General features: G+C 42.7%; 1 protein-coding gene and 1 long non-coding RNA gene across 2 annotated transcripts; one reads left to right on the top strand and one right to left on the bottom strand.

Moving 5' to 3' along the window:
- Positions 1-1,295: 1,295 nt before the first annotated feature.
- On the bottom strand, positions 1,296-3,754 carry LOC114224044 (uncharacterized). Its single transcript, XR_015768846.1, has 2 exons — positions 3,487-3,754; positions 1,296-1,840 (listed from the first exon to the last, which is right to left on the bottom strand). It is a non-coding gene; the product is annotated as an uncharacterized LOC114224044 (long non-coding RNA).
- Positions 1,378-13,107, top strand: LOC148163738 (uncharacterized). The gene is made up of 4 exons (XM_088026022.1): positions 1,378-1,623; positions 3,006-3,155; positions 3,850-4,135; positions 12,746-13,107. Exons 1-4 carry the CDS (start codon positions 1,533-1,535, stop codon positions 12,783-12,785), a joined length of 567 nt encoding a protein of 188 aa, XP_087882148.1. The 5' UTR covers positions 1,378-1,532; the 3' UTR covers positions 12,786-13,107.
- Positions 13,108-18,100: the final 4,993 nt, after the last annotated feature.

The following is an 18,100-nucleotide window of genomic DNA, read 5'->3' as shown; positions in this document are numbered from 1 at the left end:
AGGTAGCTTATTTAGCTATGATCAGTCTATTTTCACGGAACCTTTAGTAACGTAGAGGGCTGCAAAAACCATTTGAAGTGGGTATCGTGGACCTAGGCATCTGAACAGGTTCTACTTCTTCCTCACTTTGTTACCTGAGGCCAGACACGTCCCTCCTCCCCATCTTCGTTTCCTCATCTTTATGTGGGAGTAATGGTTTTTATATAGAGTCATTATGAAGTGCCACTGATAGGATGGACTGAAAAGTTCTTTATAAAGAGTGAATTCTCATAGAAAGACAAGGCATTCTTTGTTCTTGGGGTGGGGGGGGATACTTTATTTTTATTTTCTTATTACCAAATCAATACTAGTTCACCTCATTATTATTCACATGCGTAAGAAAAAAATCTATAATCTCTCCATGCAGAAACAGCAGGTAACACTTGGGCGTAGCTCCTTCCAGACCTTCTATCCAAAGGAAAGGTACTCTCGTCTTGTAATTTTAACTTTGTAATGACAGGGGCTGATGAGCTGGAGAGGGGAGGGAGGGGGAGGGCAAAGCTACGGGAGACATATGGGAGTGGGGGAAGAAGGGGAGCCATGGACACCTGTCCCGGGAAGCCCCCAGACCGCAGCTAGGAGAGCAATTAGTTAAGGCAGATACGCAGGTAAAGTAGGGAGACAGTAAAAATGAAAAACAAGGTGATCATTTTATTGAAGTAAAACATACAAATGTACCTTCATGTAACAATATTTTGAAGGGACAAAGCCTCTTCTTTAAGTATGTGACAGCCGATTGACCTTTAAAAAGACGTTTAAAAACTTTTAAAAACCAGCTTTAAAGTAGAGAGCTCCAAGACAGTTGGGGAAACAATCTGAGTTTGGAATCTTCTAGATGAAACAAAATTTCCCAACCATTTTACATTTGTGTCATCCACACCAGCAGGAAACCTACTTTCCCTCTACTATTTATTAAAAGCACACGGTTTGGCTTTTATGCACCGATTCTTTTCTTCACTCATGTTTCATTGGTTTGCATAATAACAAAAACAAGTACAACTGGCAAAACCGGTTTGTGGACAAACATACGTGTCTCTTAGTAACCCCACACTGTGGGAGCAGAAGTGTCCCGGTGACCCCAAATCCTGCTGCCTGGACACACACATTGGATCTGCCATGAGACAGTATGTTTAAGTAAGCAGAAGGCGAGAATCAGTCACCTTTTGGAAGATTTCTAATATAGTGTAAATTCAGAGAAAAACAATTGTGTCCAAGAAGATGCTTTTGCTGTGAGTGACAGAATCCCTGACGTGAGCTGGTTTTTAAAGAATAAGGAGATTTATTATCTCAAATAACAGGAAGTTTAGAAGTAAGATGGGCTTTGAGGCTGGTTGATTTGGGGATTTAACAATGTCATCGGGGCCCCAGGTTATTTCCATCTCCCCACACAGCTGTTCACAGCATCAGCTTCATCTTGCAACTGTGGCCAATCCTGGAGCATCAGGTTTCCTTTTTCTGGTTAAGAAGGAGAGAGAAACAAGAGGAATCCACCCATGGGATCAGGTCCTTTCCTTCCATCTGCTTGGCCCAACCTGGGCCCCATGCCCATCCCCGGAGTACTTAGTAACCATCATCAGAGAAATGGTAGGTGCTGACTGCTTTTGAATATCAGCATCCGGGCACCTGGGTGGCTCAGTCATTAGGCGTCTGCCTTCGGCTCAGGTCATGATCCCAGGGTCCAGGGATCAAGCCCCGCGTCGGGCTCCCTGCTCCGAGGGAAGCCTGCTTCTCCCTCTCCCACTCCCCCTGCTTGTGTTCCCTCTCTTGCTGTGTCTCTCTCTGTCAAATACATAAATAAAATCTTAAAAAAAAAAAAAAGAATATCAGCATCCATTCCTGGAGCAGGAGATGAGCTCAGTTTCCTATTCCTGTGAATCTCATAAGTGGGATGAACACTTGAGGCAAAACCAGATTCTATTATGGAAAAGGAAGGGAGAACAGGATGCTGGGAAAGATGGAGTGACTCCTACAATAAGCTTTCCCGAGTTCACAGCATGGCCGTGGGCCAGCTCTGTTCCCTCAGATACCTGGTCAAATGTCCTACCATGGCATCACCCACTCTTAGCGAGAGCAGCTAAAAGTGCCAACAGGAAAGTATGGAAACTAGTGGCACTTTAATTCAGGATCACAAATAAGGATGGGCTCTCTGCTGTGCCAGGCGACCCGCCCACACATCCCCGGGTTGGTCACCGTCCCGCTCTGCAAGGCAGCACCTCACAGCTTCTCTCCCCTTCCACTCCAACACCTGCTTTCTTCTCTCCTCTCTCTGGCTGACGCCTTTCTGTCAGACTCCACTGAGTAAACAGAAGCTGCCAGATTGTTCCGTAGTCACTTCTACCATGTGGCCTGCCTCTGCCAAGTATGTGGCCCTCCCTGTGGGTGCGGTCGATGACCCAGCCCTTCGGCTCAGGCCAACTCTCACCCTCTACTTTTGTCTGGACCCCCACCCCCAATTCACCTCCGCAGGACCTCGCCCTGACAAGTAGCCCCCCCCCCGACTCTATCAGCACACAGAGCCTCTTACACAGCAGACTGCGCTTCCTTGACCATGTTTCTGTCCTTTCCACAACAGTCGCTGGCTCGCCTCCCTCAGTCCTCCCCCTTTCAACTCACTGTCCTTGACCCTCTAACCCCACCATGCCCCTGAACTGGTTCTAGCCACAGTGAGGAGCAACCATGATTTTGCCAGAGCCAGCCACTTGCTTCCTCATGGGAGGCCACCCTTAGCACTTTCCTCAACCTCTCTATTCGCTCAGCTTCTTCTACAGCACACGCTCTCCTGGGAGGATTTTCAAGGTGGGCTTCCTGCCTCCATCACTTGCTATCTCTGAGTGTCCTGAATTTGACCTGGGGCCTTCTCCTCTTCTTCCTTCCTCTCCTCTCCTGGCCCTTCCCCTCCCTCCATCGCCCTCTGGACTCCCACACTCATTCACCCCCGTTTATCTGCTCTGTTCCCCTGTTTAAAGGTCACTCACTTGCCGGTGATGGGCAGATTGGGAGTTCCCACCCCGAGCTCCCCGCCACTTCGGGCCTGCAGAGCCCACCGGCTGCTGACGCTCTCTGCTCGCACGCCCGACAGCATCGCCAGCCTGCCGTGCCCCAACAGACATGGGACTGTAGGTTCCTTCCCACCCCGTGTCCCTCAAACTTGTTTCTCCTCCTGTCTTCGTCACCTCACTGAGGGACACCACAATCTGTCCCCTTATATACTCGTCAGCAAAAGCCCTGTCGTCCCCTCCCCAAGAAGGGCCAAAATCCACCCGCTTTTCCCCATCCCCGGCCCCACAGCCACCGCCGCCCCCCACCACTGCGATAACCTGATAACAGCCTGTTCTTGCCCTCTGCACGGGGGCCAAAGCCGTCTCAAAATACTAGATCAGATCATCTCATTCCCCAGTGCAAACCCTCCAGCGGCTTCCTGTTGTGGGTAGAACAAAATCGAGATACCTTATCATGGCCTAAGAGGCCCTACTGGATCCAGTCATGACCCCCTCTCTGACCTTTGCTGGTGAACCGGGGCTGTAGACACCTGGAGCCTCTTCCGGCCGGGGCAAATGCTGACTCGTTCCCCTCGCAGGGGCTCTCAACTCGCTCTGCTCCCTCACTGGCATGATTGGGTCTTTCCTGTCACCCAGGTCTCAGCTCAAAGGTCACCTCCACAGAGGCCTTCCCTAGCCACAAAGTCTAAATGAGCCCCTCGTTCCCCATCACTCTCTACGCTTAACCTTGTTCTGTTTTTGTTCTCAAATGTACCAATATTTAAATGATCTTTCCCTTTATTTGTTCTCTATCTCCTTCCCATACATATAGACGATACCCACCAGGGAACAGGGTACTTGGTCTTACTCTGTGGCCTCAGCACCAGAACAATAGCAGGAGCTAATAATAATAATCATTCAGGAATGAATAACTCCGTTTGCCCCACCTACGACTGGCTTTCCTGGGAATGGTCCACAGAGGTTGCGGGACAAGTAGCTCACTCTTCTTTTGGTTACACTGAACTCATGTGGCAAATATTCTTTGCCGGCTCGTGCGCTCAGACCTGGAGGAACGCAGGGGAAGAAAATCTAGAACTTGACTCCCAGTACTCACTAAGGTGAGTTTTAAGGATCGAGGTGAGTCAGCCAGGGGGAGAAGGGGAGGAAGGTGGAAACGAACACTGTAGCAGAGGGACCGAGGGAGGCTTGCAGGCCTTGGGAAGCCACGGGGCACGTGCAAGGAGATCAGGAGGACTGGAGATTGAGTTCGGGGAGGACGGGGGTGGTCATGGAAAGATACGAGACTGGACCAGTAGGAAGAGACCCTATCGTTAAAGGCCTTGTAACAACAGGCGCAGCAGCTCACCTTTATTGAGAGCTCACTATGTGTGAGACACTGAGTTCTCTCATTTAACCCCCTGACAACCCTGTGAGGTAGGTTCTGTCACTACCCTCAACTCACTGGTGGGAAATGTTAAGTGACTTTCCTGAGGATGCATGGAGAGTAAGTGTGGAATCAGCATTGAAGCCCATTGAAGCATATTGCAAATGTTTTGAAACACAAATGCTGGGTCTCTTGTGATATTTCTTAATTTTTCTCTCTCCCACTCTTTTTAGAAGGGGGAGGAGCAGAGAGAGAGAGAGAGAGAGAGAGAGAGAATCTTAGGCAGGCTCCACGCCCAGCGTGGAGCCCCACATGGGGCTGGATCTTAACAACCCTGAGATCATGACCTGAGCTGAAATCAAGAGTCTGACGCTTGGGGGCACCTGGGTGGCTCAGTTGGCTAGGCGTCTGACTCTTGATTTTTGGGTAGGGTCGCGATCTCAGGGTTGTGAAATGGTGGTTGTGAAACGATGGGCTCTGCACTCAGCAGGGAGTCTGCCATAGAGTCTCTCCCTCTGCCCCTCCCCCACTAAAATAAATAAATAAATCTTAAAAAAAAAAAAAGTCTGGCGCTTAACTGAGTGAGCCACCCAGGGGCCCCCCTAATTTCTCTCTCTGGTGCTTAGTTTTCTTGTTGATAAAATGGGACTGATAGCAGTGCTCCTACCATATGGAGTTTGTGAGAATTTAACGCGGTAATTCATATAAAAGTGCTTAGCACTGAATCCAAATTAGGTCTTGCTCAATAAATATGAGCTACTACTGTTATTACTAAATTTTTTTTGGAAATATTGATACAGAGAGACTACTATAATGCCTGGGGATTGTTTTTTCCTTGCAGTGGAAATAGGACTTGACAGTTCCAAAAGTTTGTGTGGCTCTCCTCTTTCATTATGATTGGTAGCTCAGTTTACTCTTTTGTGCCATATTGTGAATGTCTAACTTTGGTCATTCCTCTTCTTTTCCTTTTTCCTCTTCTTCTTTTTCTTCTTCTCCTCCTTCTCCTTTCTCTTCTTTCTATTTGCTGATATCTTTTTAGATCCAGATTCACAGGTAAAAACATAGAACTGATATTTCCATGGAAGGACTAATGGTTTAAATTTTTGTGTTTTTCATCATGAAGTAATGCATGCACAAGTTTAAAAAATTCTTACACTACAGGGGTGCCTGGGTGGCTCAGTCAGTTTAAGCATTTGACTTTTGATTTCAGCTCAGGTCATAATCTTGAGGTGGTGAGATCGAGCCCCACATCAGGCTCAGCGGGGAGCGTGCTTGAGATTCTCTCTCTCCCTCTCTGTCTGCCCCCCATCTCTCTAAATAAAACAAATAAAATATTTTTTTAAAAAGTCTAACAATACAAATGGATAAAACATGAAATGTAAAAGCTGACCTCTTTACCTACACCCTCATATATAATGTAATTGCAGCTGAACGTATTAATAGTTATTATTTCTTTTTTCCCAGAAATTTGTATGTGTATAAATATATGTGATCCTTGGAGTTTCATTTATCATAATACTATATTCTACCTTATTTTTTCACTTAAATTAATTTAGTTTGGATATTTTTCATTTCAATATGGATAAATGTATTGATTCTTCTCAACAGCTATGTAGTATTCTATTTTCCGTTATTATAGTTCATTTAATCCTCTCTTGACAGACATTTAAATTTTGTCTAGTTTTTTACTTTTACAAATAATATTACCATGCTGTCCCTGTACAGTATAGATTTGCCTCCTTGTGCAAGTGTTTCTGTGGGAAAAATTCCTAGAAGGGAAATTGCTGAGTTAAAGAAAATGTACTTTTAAAATTTTAATAGTTATTGCCAAATTGCTTTCCAAAGACGTCATACAATTTGCATTCCATTAACAATATGTGAGAGTTCATGTTTCCCATACCCTTGAGAATGAGCAAAATTTAATTTTTGTGAATATACTAAGTAAAAAACAGTATCTTGTTTTATCTTACATTTCTTTGATTATTTAAAAAGCTGAAAAAAATCTTTTCATACGTTTATTGTCTATTTGCTTTTGTGGGGCTGCAAACTGTCTACCATTGGCCTCTTTTTTTTTTTATTGGACGTCCATTTTTTTCCTTGCTGATTTTACATCTGTTTGTGTATTAAAGAAATGTATCTCCTTCCTGTTATATAGATTGCAAACATTTTTTTTTTCTATCCTGTGGTTTGTCTCTTGACTTTGTGTATGGTATTCTCTGTCTTGCAGAAGTACTAATTGTTATGTAATTTTGTCAATCTTCTATTATATGTCTCTTGACCTTGGCCAGTTCAAAATTGGGGAAAAAAATTACCAATGATTTTTCTAGTATTGCTACAGTTTCATGTTTTACAGTTAAGTTATTGATTAAATTAGAAATGATTTGAGTACAAGAAGTGAGGTACTTCAGCATTTTTACCCCCAGTGGCTTATCTGTCACAACATTTCTGAATTATTTATACTCTTCCATGGACTTAAAATATCATTTTATTTATATTCTAAATTCTCAAATGTATTTAGGCCTATTTCTGGGATCTCTATTCTCTACTAATATCTTTGTTATTCCCTGTACTTTCTCTGCAATGTCTTTCTGGGTTTCCTGTATTTTCTCTACCTATAAAATGTCTTAATGTTGGGTAAAATTAGTTCTCCCTCCCCTCATTATTCTGTTTATAGTTGTACTGGCTATTTTCACTTTTTTATTATTCCAAGCGAGCTTTGTATCATTTTATCAGATTCTCAAAAAAAAATCCTGCTGCCATTTGGGTTGGATTACAATTGCTTCAGGGAAAGGAAGCTATGTTGTTCCATTTACTCGTCTTCTTTTATGCTCCCCAAATAATCAGGCGAGGATGGACTATGCTGCAAGAATAATTAAATCTTTAAATCTCAGTAGATTAATTCAACAACATTTTGTTTCTCACGCATACAAATTACAGTGCAGTTCAGCTAGTCTCCAGGATAGGGGTCCATTTCTGTAGCAATTGCACTGCCCAGGCTAATTTGATCTTACGGCTTCGATGCAGGCCTCTCAACATGAGGCCTGCATGGACTGTGGAAGAGACATTGGCTGTTCAACAATTTTACCACATGCTCCCTCAAATTTCTAGCCCCTTAGTAGTTAGGTGGGGCCATAAGACTAATTCTGGACAATGGGTTTTAAGCTGAAGTGATATGTCTCACTTCTGGGTCAAAGCTTAGAAAAACAGATATGAATTTTTCCTGTGAGCTTTTTCCTTGTTGGCCAGTTGCTGAGGCCCTCAGTTGAGATGATATGGTTAAAGACAGACCCCCCTGGAGACTTACTTAGCTCATACCAAACCTGGTGTGCATATGAAATAAGCTTTATTGTTTCAAGGCCACTGAAATTCTTTCCATAAGTGTGTGTTGTGTATATATCCTATCTTGATCAATATAAAAATTAGTACCAAAAGTGATATGCTGCTGAAAAAAACCTTAAAATATTGGCTTGGCGATCAGGTAGTAACAATGAGAAAACTGATTTCAGAGGTGGGAAGAAGTCAAAACATTTGGTAAAGGTGTTGCTTGTGATTATCTTAAAGGTAGTTCATTTACCAAACTTATAGTTCAGTGGGGAGATGTCAGGAAAGAAAACTTTAAGATTATATGTGGTTACTACTGGTTGTGGTTGGCAAAGTATTGAAAGAGAGAGAGAGAGAGACAGAGAAACAGAATGAGTTGAAGAGGGTTTGCAAAAAAGCAAAGAAATAAAGGTCGTATAAGAAGTCCCTCAGGGATGCCTGGGTGGCTCAGTTGTTTAAGCGTCTGCCTTTGGCTCAGGTCATGATCCCAGGGTCCTGGGATTGAGTAACGCATCGGCTCCTCGCTTAGCTCCTCCTGCTTCTCCCTCAGCCTCTTGCTCCCCCTGCTTGTGCTCTCTGTCTCTCTCTCTCTCTCTCTGACAAATAAATAAATAAAATCTTAAAAAAAAAAAAAAAAGAAGTCCCTCAAAGAGAACACTGAGTGTGGTTACTTGCTCAAGGAAATGGCTGGAAGCAGATAGACAGAGCCTACAGTATTTTTGAGAGGATTGTACAGTAGAGACAAAGAAACCATAAGGATGTTCTTAAAAGCCCAAGGTCCCAACCTCATTTCCAGGCAGGAAATGGGCCTTGAAAGCTGTGTAGCCCTATGGAGGGACAACACCCCAAGTTCAGGTAAGACCCAGGAAGGTAACAGAACAGGAAAAATTTCCCAGACGCCAAGGAGTTCTGAGAACTGTTGCACAGCCTGGGAATGGCCCTGGGAAGTTGTGTTTGTACCCATGGTGTGTTGTTTGAACCAGGGTAGGGCAGTTGTCTTATGTTTGCCTAATCAGATTCTATCAGAAATTTGAGACTGGGGCCAAGATGTTCCTGTTAATCTGAGAGGGTTTCTTGTTCTGAGGTGATAAGAACTTAAGGTATTGTGGGGGTTGACGTTCTCTCACCCATCAAGTGTGATGAGAACTCTATAGAGAAAGCTGATCTTTTCTTTAGAGAAAAGAAAAAAAAATGCCTCTTGTGCAGAAGAAGAGATAAGAAATCATAAGTATAAGGGGGGGAAAGAAAGAGAGAGAGAAATATGATTCTGCCTGGGTCTCTGGGAACTTTCTATTCGTCCTGGCTAACTCTAGTTAAATCCCAAGCTGCATTCCCGTGGGTTCCAAGAGACACTCTTGTGTCATTATAGTCCATCTCCTTTTCTTGTTTAAGTTTGATTGAGTTGGTTTCTACCTTTTAAAATTAAAAGAACCTTAACGGAGGAAGTTCCCATACCTTATCACTGCAAAACATCTCCAGGAAGGGACCTCCCCTTCCTTCCTGCTGTAAAGGTTGTGGTCACAGCCATGACAATGAGATTTCTCAGCCTGGTCTAATTTCAAAGTCAATATGAAGGAAGCTGGAATATTGGCTCATGTTTCCATCCCCACCTACACTGGCCAATTTTAAGGATGGCCTCTTAGTACCAACATTGAGAAAAGCAAGAATATCAAAATAAAACATAATGATTCCAATTTGCCTTGGAGAAAACTCTGCTCTTTATTTCCCTTATCCATTTGCTCTCCTGAGGTCTGGAAAGGTTTATTTCCTACCGTCTCCTTTCTTCCCATCCTGCAACATCCCCTGCCCCTTCCTTTCTCACTCTCACTTGATGACTTTACTTCCTATTCCACTGAGAAAAAAGAAATAGCCATAAGATAACTTTCTTATCCTTCTAGACCAAATCTGCTAAACTACCAGCAACCGCACCTGTTTTCTCTGCCCTCCCTCCAGTGCTTCTCAGCACTGCTCAAGAGAGCTGTCCTTGATGATGGAGATGTCCCGTATTGTCTCTGTTCAATACACGGGTCGCTTGCCACATGTGGCTATTGAGCACTTAAAATGTGACTGGTGCAACTAAGGCACTGAATTTTACATTTTATTTAATTTTAATTAATTTAAATTTAAATGGCCACATGTGGCTAGTTGGGTGGCTGCTGTGTAGGACAACACAGACATAGAGAACTCTTGAGTTTTGCTATACAGGGAACAAAGAAATGGGGTGGACAACCACAGAGGGATGGGCTCAGAGCTGCACTTTTTAAAAAGATGGATATTTTAACACAGGAGATGGAAATGATCCAGTAGGGATAGAAAAACAGATGAAACAGGAGAAAGCAGAGTCAACTGTAGAAGCAAAGTAGACCCTAGGTAGGAGCTGGCCATTGCATATGGCGGCACTGACTCATATGGTGGCCACTAGCCACATGTGGCTATTTAAATGTACGTTAATTAGAACATCATGAAATGTTAAATTTATTTCTCAGTCACACTAGTCACATTTCAAATATCTTCCATATTGATGTAATTTCCATCATAGAAGAAAGTGCTGTTAGACAGTGCTACCCTATACTTTCTGTCTTCTTTTCATATTATCATTTGTGTTTTGCATTTTTTTCAAGTTTTTAAGATCAACTTTATACATGTGCATAGCCTTGAGAGCCAGAAAGCCTTCCATTTTTTTCATTCTTTCCCAATTTTCTACTCTCCAAGTCATCACATTCTTTTATCTTTTTCAAAAATATTTGTGTCTCTAATTCTAAATTTTCTTGTAGTGCTTCTCAATTTTTTTTTCCAAGGTCTGGGCACTGCTGTGGTTTCTTCATGAAATGTATGGAGTTAGCCTGCCCACACCCCTCTCCTATCTTGCTGCACACACGTGAGCACTTCCTGCCCCTATCTCTCAACAGAGTCAAACAATTTTTATGGTCAGATCCGTGTTTTGTGTTTTAACCCTCCAGCAACTTTTAATCACACTGTAAAATCCAAAATCCTTACCATGATGCGCAAGACCATCCCTGATCTGTCCCCAGGCCGCCCATTTCACCTTTGTTCACCACACATGGTGCATCCTACACCCTTGCAGTCCCTCGAGGCAAAGTGTTTGTATTTCAGGGTCTTCCCCCTTGCTGTGCCTACGGCCATTCTAGAATGTTTGACTCACAAGACTATCTCCTCCAGTCATTCAACTGTCGCCTCCCCAGAGAGACTGTCCCTGGACACCTTACTGGATGGAGGAACCTCTGTCATTATCTATCCTTTTGTTCTGCTTAATTTATTTTTTTATGATCCCGAACAATACCTGGCCTTACATTGTTGTGTTTCTGATTGTTTGTTCTCTGGGTTCTCCATTTAAATGTACACTTTGTGAGAGTAGGGTCTTAGGCTTTTCTTTCATTCCAGTGTCCCCAGCACCTAGAACATTCTCTGGCACATAGTTGGTACTCTGGTGCTCAAAAGTTATTTGTCTAAATAAGTAAGTTGATGAACTTAGCCGTTTCGAGGCTGAGCCAGTTTTGCATTCACGTTGGTGGGAAAAGTGAGTTCTGTCCAGGCAAACCCACCAAAACCACTCAAATGAGTCCATTTTCCACAGGCCAGGAAACTGTCCTGGTAGCCAGAAGCAGGGTTCAGACTCATCATCTCCTTGGCTGTTTACGATGACCTCTTAGAAGAGCACAGAGCAACTTGTTTCTTTGTTCTCTAATTAGGAGGTAATTCTTTGTCTTAATTAGGAGGTAACATGGAAATTCCTTTTTTGTCATGGATCATTGGTACCTTACCAGCCAATCACTTGCACAACTCTTGTCTGTGCTGGGACGACTTTGACTAAGCGTCATAGATGGTGTCAACTTACTTGCTCTCCACTGGGCAGAATTTGCTGTTATAACATCTCCTCCATTCCTTCCAATAAACCAAAGATGGTATTCAGTGAAGTTAGGACAAGAGCCCAGCAGGCTAGAAAGGTAATTTAGCCCCATTGTTACCATCTTAATAATTGATAAAATCCCACAGGTCCTAGAAATGTATTTAATTATCAAATCTTCTTGGCTAAAAATATATATAGGTCTTTGTTGAATTTATAATTCTAGTGATCAATTGGGATACATTATAAAATCTGGAACAAAATACATTTTCAAAGGTAACTTCTATTTCTTTTGCAACTGTAATTTTATTTTTCTCAGATATGCAATATGGTTTTATCGTAGAAATCTTAGAGAACATGGTTAAACAAAAGAAGAAAACTGAAAACATCTATAATTGATACTATACCATTAACATTTATTTGTATAACTTCCAGGTCCTTCTGAGAATACATTTTGACGTATGCATAACATTATTAAATAGATAAGTTTCACATTCTTACACTGAGAAGATCCTCTGGAAAATATGTGGGTATAAGCAAAAATGAATGCTTTTGGATTCAATAAAAAGATAAGATTCATTTTATCAGTATATTTTTGGTCATTAATATCAAACTTGGCTATTTATAAAAATCCCACCACTTGAAAATTGCATTAGCTGTTGTTTGTAAAACAACCAAAGGGAAAGAAAGAAGGAAGAAGAAAGAAAGAAAGAAAGGAAGGAAGGAAGGAAGGAAGGAAGGAAGAAAGAAAGAAAGAAAGAAAGAAAGAAAGAAAGAAAGAAAGAAAGAAAGAAAGAAAGAAAGAAAGAAAGAAAGAAAGAAAAAAGAAAGAAAAGAAAAGAAAAAAGAAAAAGCATGTGCCTATCTGCTGTGATGCACGTAGCATCAGTCTACGTAATGACCTGAACGGAAACCCTAAACACATATGGCTGAAGAATAGCTGTGGTTAATAATGTTTATGTAATCCAAATAAAGTTAATGGGTTTTAGGACCAATCCCTGGGATATTTAAGGTCAAAGAGAATTAAATGGGATGTGAGGGTGATCTGGCTGGGACATCTGTCGCACCCCGTTGATTGCCAGGGTTGATTCGACTGATCTGGCTGACTAGGCCGGTGTCTGCTTCCTTCGTCACCACTCCATGTATGTCTCTCCCCAGGCTGTGTGCTGGGTGGAAGAGGACCACCTACCCTGATTGAGGAGGACCATTCTTCTGTCAAGAGTATAGGAGTAGCTGGGCTCCCTGCTGGAACCTCCAAACAAACTTTCAAGGTCCATTATTAGAAGCTTTAAAAAGAGAGAGAATTAAATGAAAACCAGCATTCTCAATCTCAGAAAAGATTGCTACTGAAGACATATTATCCAGTCCCTTAATTATATCCATAGTTTGATGTCCATTTTTTTCTTTTTAAAATTGAGCTTTTAAATAAATAAAACGATGTACAAAATGAAGACAAATGACAAGAGGCTGATGATTGCAGACCAAAACTAAACATTCTCCCCCCCTTTTTTTAACAGAGTGGCAACCAGAACAAATATTTCTTTTTATTTATTAAAAAAATAATAAACCATTTGAACTTATTTATTTTGCTAAAGAAGTAGTGGACCAAAGGGAAACAATCAAATATCATCTGGCCTGAATCTAAACTAAACTCATAGTCCTTTCTTTTGAATTTCTGCTCTGAGGATCAGTGGGAGTGAAGCAATGTTTTCCACATATGTAGAGGTAGACGAAGGGTTTCTGGGTCCTGCTGTGAGAGTAATTGGTCTGTCTGTAGGGCAAGTACACCTAGAATGATCCCTGCATGTACTTTGTATCTGGTGCTACAAAGGCTTCAGGGATATGGGCTGAACAGCACAGATGTGCTTTCCACCCTTATCGAGTTCATTGTCTAGGAGGAGATGAACATTAAACAAACAAGTCTTTAGTCGCAAAGGAGAACAAATGACTTTAGTAGTGAATAACTGGAGAACGAATCTTTGTGTCCAGGCTTGAGGTAAAGCTTCCCTGAGGACATTACCATTCAGTGGAATCCGGAAGCTGAAGAAGAAGGTGGTCCCCACCCCACCCCTTCCTACAAAACATGCAAAGGCTCAGAGGCAGGCCTTCACCAAACTATAGAAAGACTCTGTAGCTAAAGAGTAAGTGAGGGAGAGATGAGTTCTTGGTTTAGTCTACTGCTACGCATATAAGCACCATTATGAATAGGGATGGTGGATATCTCGGAAGAGAACTATGAAACTATGGTGTTAAATCCACAGAATACAAAATTCACCCCCTTCCTTCTATAATTCTAACTGGTCTCCCTTAGTCTCCTTTTTTTGTTCCCATTTTGGAAGGTTGATAGCCTCCATAGTTCTGTCCTTGCTCTTGGTCCTTGTTTGTTCTTATGCTGCACACTCTCCTGGAAGATCCCTGGTGTTTCTCAAACAGGTCTGATAGGCTTATACCCCAGGGCCTTTGTCCATCCATGTCCTTCCACAGAGGACCCTCCTCCCTCCTGTCTTCTTGTGGGTTACTCTCTCTTCTGTTAGGTTTCTGCTCAGATGTAACCTCTTCCGAGAGGAGTTCTCTGATCCCTTAACACTCTCTGTTTCTTTACTCTCCTTTATTTTTCTTGAGAGTACTAATATTATCTGGCATTGTATGGTATTTTCTTTTTTATTCTAGTTCTCCTTTCCCCTCGGAGAACTTTGCCAGAACTTTGTCCCTTGTTCACTGCTGTATATGCATTCAGCTACCCGTCCAGTGTTACTGGTATAAAGTAAACAGCAAATATTAATTCCATGGATAGATTAATGAGTACATGAATCAATGACAGAAAGAAATTCATACTGTCCGTAGATTCAGCTACTACCCACATGCTGATGACTCCAAAATCTACACTTCCTGCCCCATCCCTCTTGAGAGCCAGATCCACTTACCCAACTTCCTGTGAGACATCTGTGTTGTCACGATCTAGAGATACTCACATTAACCTGCCCCAAACAGAACTCATTAACCCCAATAACTTGCTATTCCTAAACTTGCTATTCCTCTTCTGTGTTCCCTTCTTTTGTGAATGACTCCACCATCTGCCAGGTCGCCCAAGCCAGAAACCTGAGAATCATCTCTTTGTTCCTCTTCCTTATCCTCCACATTCAGTTGCTAAATCCTGTTTCTTCTACCCCTTTGACTTGATCCTCATCCTGAACAGCCCCACTGACACCATCTTCTTCACCTGTTTATCACTTCTGATTACTTGACCTACCACACCTCTTGTCTCCCACCAATTCGTGCTTTACCTTGCCACCCGGAAAATCTTTCTATAGTACAACTACAATCATGTTTACCAGTCTCTAGTGGCTCCTCTTTGCTGTAAGTAAGTTAATAGCCAAGCTTCTAGGTATGACATGCAAAACCATTTAAAATTAAGTCCCCGTCTAAATTCTAGAATGTGTTTCCATCCATCTCTCCTTTTATCTCCAGTTTGCTCTGCCACCACCATTCGCACTAGCACAATGATGTGCAGGAAATATTTTCAATAAATATTTTTGGCTCACATTCTCAAAAAAGTATGTTTTTCTTAGTTATGTAAGACCCTCATGTTTCTGGATAAAGGGGAGGGTCCTTAAAGACAATGTACCTTATGATGCCCTCACTTGTAGCTAAGACCTTTCTGAAAGTTTGCCTCTTTGTGGAAGGGATAGAGCTATGCCTTCTGAAAGAGCCTGTTCAGAAGTGTGAAAGGAAGACCTGTTATGTTTTCAACTTCATCATTTCCAGGGAAGAGGTAAGCCTTCAATCTGTAATCTGAAGATCCTCCTGACACTGAGAACTTCCCCATGTCACTGACCTGCCTCTGTGATGCTAGAATTGCTTCCATGAAGGAACAGCATAGCTATCTCTACACTGGTTTACATAGCTTTCAAGAAGAATAGGGAATCTAGTTACTCTTTTTAAACCTAAATGGAATAACCAGGGCCCATGAGTAAAAGCTATAGTCATGCCTACTCATCCTTGGGCTTAATAAAAGGGATACATTCTTGGAAATTCCAACTGTCTAACAAATGAATGGGCTGTCTGGCAAGGTAATGATTTCTCCATCATTGAGGATATTCAAACAGAGCCTAGATATCCACAACCATGGTTATTAGGTATTTCAAAGGAATCCTATATCTGAACAGGTGTTGAATCAAATGAGCACAGATGTCCTTCCTTACTCTGATATTCTTATTTGTCTCTGAGTCAGAAGATAATTACACAATCTTCCATTTTACTTTGGTTGTATAGACTTAGACTTTGGTTAACAGATGGGAAAACAGACTCTGAAACTAAAAGCCCAGGAATTATTGTGCCTATTTTTATCAGGTGGTCTTGTATAATCCTGAGTTTTAAAAAAATACGCTGAAGAAAGTTGTTTGTAGAATGAATTTCATCATAGTGAGTATTGTCAGAGTAAAATATTTCCATAGCCTGTATATTGTCAAACAGCAAATGATGAGGTGCTGTGATGAACACTTTTCAATGCATTAAATAATTTGGACCTTTTTTTGAAGTTTACTGGAGTTTGACAAGAACGCTTTTTTTTCCCCCCGTACGTTCTGTTGGTTTGATTCTGTGAAATGAGCAGCTGGTTGTATCCAGACTTTTGAAGCTCCAGATTTCAAAATAAAGATCACAGAGAGGCTTTAAATTTGTTTAAGGATTCAAGCTCTGAAAATTATATATAGTATTAGTCAGGATCCATTTGGGAAAAGAGAAACCATTTAGGTATTTCAAGCAGAGGGAACTTAATATAAAAATTCATTATAAGGATGGTGGAAAGGCTAGAGGACCAAAAGAAAAAAAAATCAGGTTACTGAAAGAGCAACACAGGAAACCAGGGCCTCCCTGAACCCGTGCGGCTGAGACTCAGGCGTCAGGAGTGGATACTGCAGAGCAGGCCCTTGCGGGGGCGCTGCCAGGATACTCCCCTCCCCCCACGCCTCCCCCACCCCCGTGCGCGCCCTGCTGCTTTACAGGCTGACCTTGCTGCTGCTCCCGCCCCAAACTGACAACCAAGGGGGGAAAAGAGTCACTTCTCCCCTCTTCTTAGCCTCCAGGGTCCCCCGGAGCCTGCATGCAATGGAAAGCCGGGGTTCAAGGGCCTGGGAAAGCACAACTGGCAGGATCCCAGCCCCTGATCATCCGGAGGAGTGCACAGGAGAGCAATTGAGCTGAGAGCACATGAGCCAAGGTCACCAAAGCCTAGAGACTGGTGACAATTGTCCTCCTTTTCAAAGAGGGGATAAAAGTGATTTCTGTAAAGAGTAAACCAATTAGAATGACACCAACCTCTGGCAAGGTTCTAGACTAGGTGACTAAGGGATTGTTTCTGAGTCTTTACATAGGGAGAGGAGAGTAAGGAGACGCCATCTGGGGACTACTAAGTTATTGTGTTCCATACCTCTGGAGACCAGATAATTGCAAGGGCCAAATCTTAGCAATTCAGAAAATAGGAAATACGGGACGTCTCAGGGTGTAAGTGTCTAAGAAACTTGCCCCAAATGAGAAAGCAGACATTTTAGATTAGCATATAGTCAGTCACCTGTTCCCTTAAAGTGCATGTGTGTGTGACACTCCACAGATGGAGAAGACTTTTTAGATCTGGAAAGACCGCAGAGATCTGCTTTATCACTGTAAGTCAGCTGGGATCCAGACCCCGAGTGCCTTGTCTGAAGTCACACAGCTGAAGATGCAGAGCCGGAAGGGCAATTCAGGTCTGTCAGCTTGCTCTCAGTGCTTTACTGTGCATGACTCCCCACAAAGGATCGAGTATGATGCAGCTGTGTAGCACATTTGTAAGGATGATTATTGTCTTTCCCGTCAGGGGGAACGATTTGCAGGGAATCTTCCAAACATTAGTTCTCCGGCCAAGGTGTGACCCATGGCAGGCATCCGTAGAGCAGTGCATGTGTGCGGAATGGGGTTAAGAAGGGTCCTTGACACCAGGGACATGCCCGGCATGTGGCAGCCTGCTGGGTTCCTCGGCTCTGGATCCTCTTCCTAGTTTGAGCTGGAAACTGTGTTTTGAAACTACTGTTTACAGGAAAGGGATCGCTTCCTACATTTATTAAAGTTTACTTGAATGAATGTAAGCATCACGACTCAAAGTAGCATCTAGTTCACCTCTAGGAAAATCTAAATTAGTCAGAAAGAATTTTGAAAACAAAAATGGCTATGCTCAGCGTCTTTGTCCATTTGGACTGCTGTAACAAAATACCACTGATGGCGTAGCTTACAAAAAATAAAAATGCATTTCTCACCGTTCCGGAGGCTAGCAGTCGGAGATCAGTGTGCCAGCATGATCGTGGTTGGGTGAGGGCCCCCTTCTGGGTCCCTGACGTCTTGTGGCCTCACATGGTGGCAGGGGCTACAGAACTCTGTGAGGCCTGTTTCATAAGAACATTAAATCCCATTCATGTGGGCTCCACCCTCACGACCTGAGCACCTCCCGAAGGCCCCACCTCCCATACCAGCACATAAGACATT

The sequence above is a fragment of the Eumetopias jubatus genome, unplaced genomic scaffold, assembly GCF_037043125.1.
Source record: "Eumetopias jubatus isolate StellerSeaLion01/CBP00866 unplaced genomic scaffold, mEumJub1_p1.0 scaffold_8, whole genome shotgun sequence".
In the NCBI taxonomy this organism is placed as follows: Eukaryota; Metazoa; Chordata; class Mammalia; order Carnivora; family Otariidae; genus Eumetopias; species Eumetopias jubatus.
Note: the sequence above shows the minus strand (reverse complement) of the source record. Positions and strands in the feature narration are given on the sequence as shown.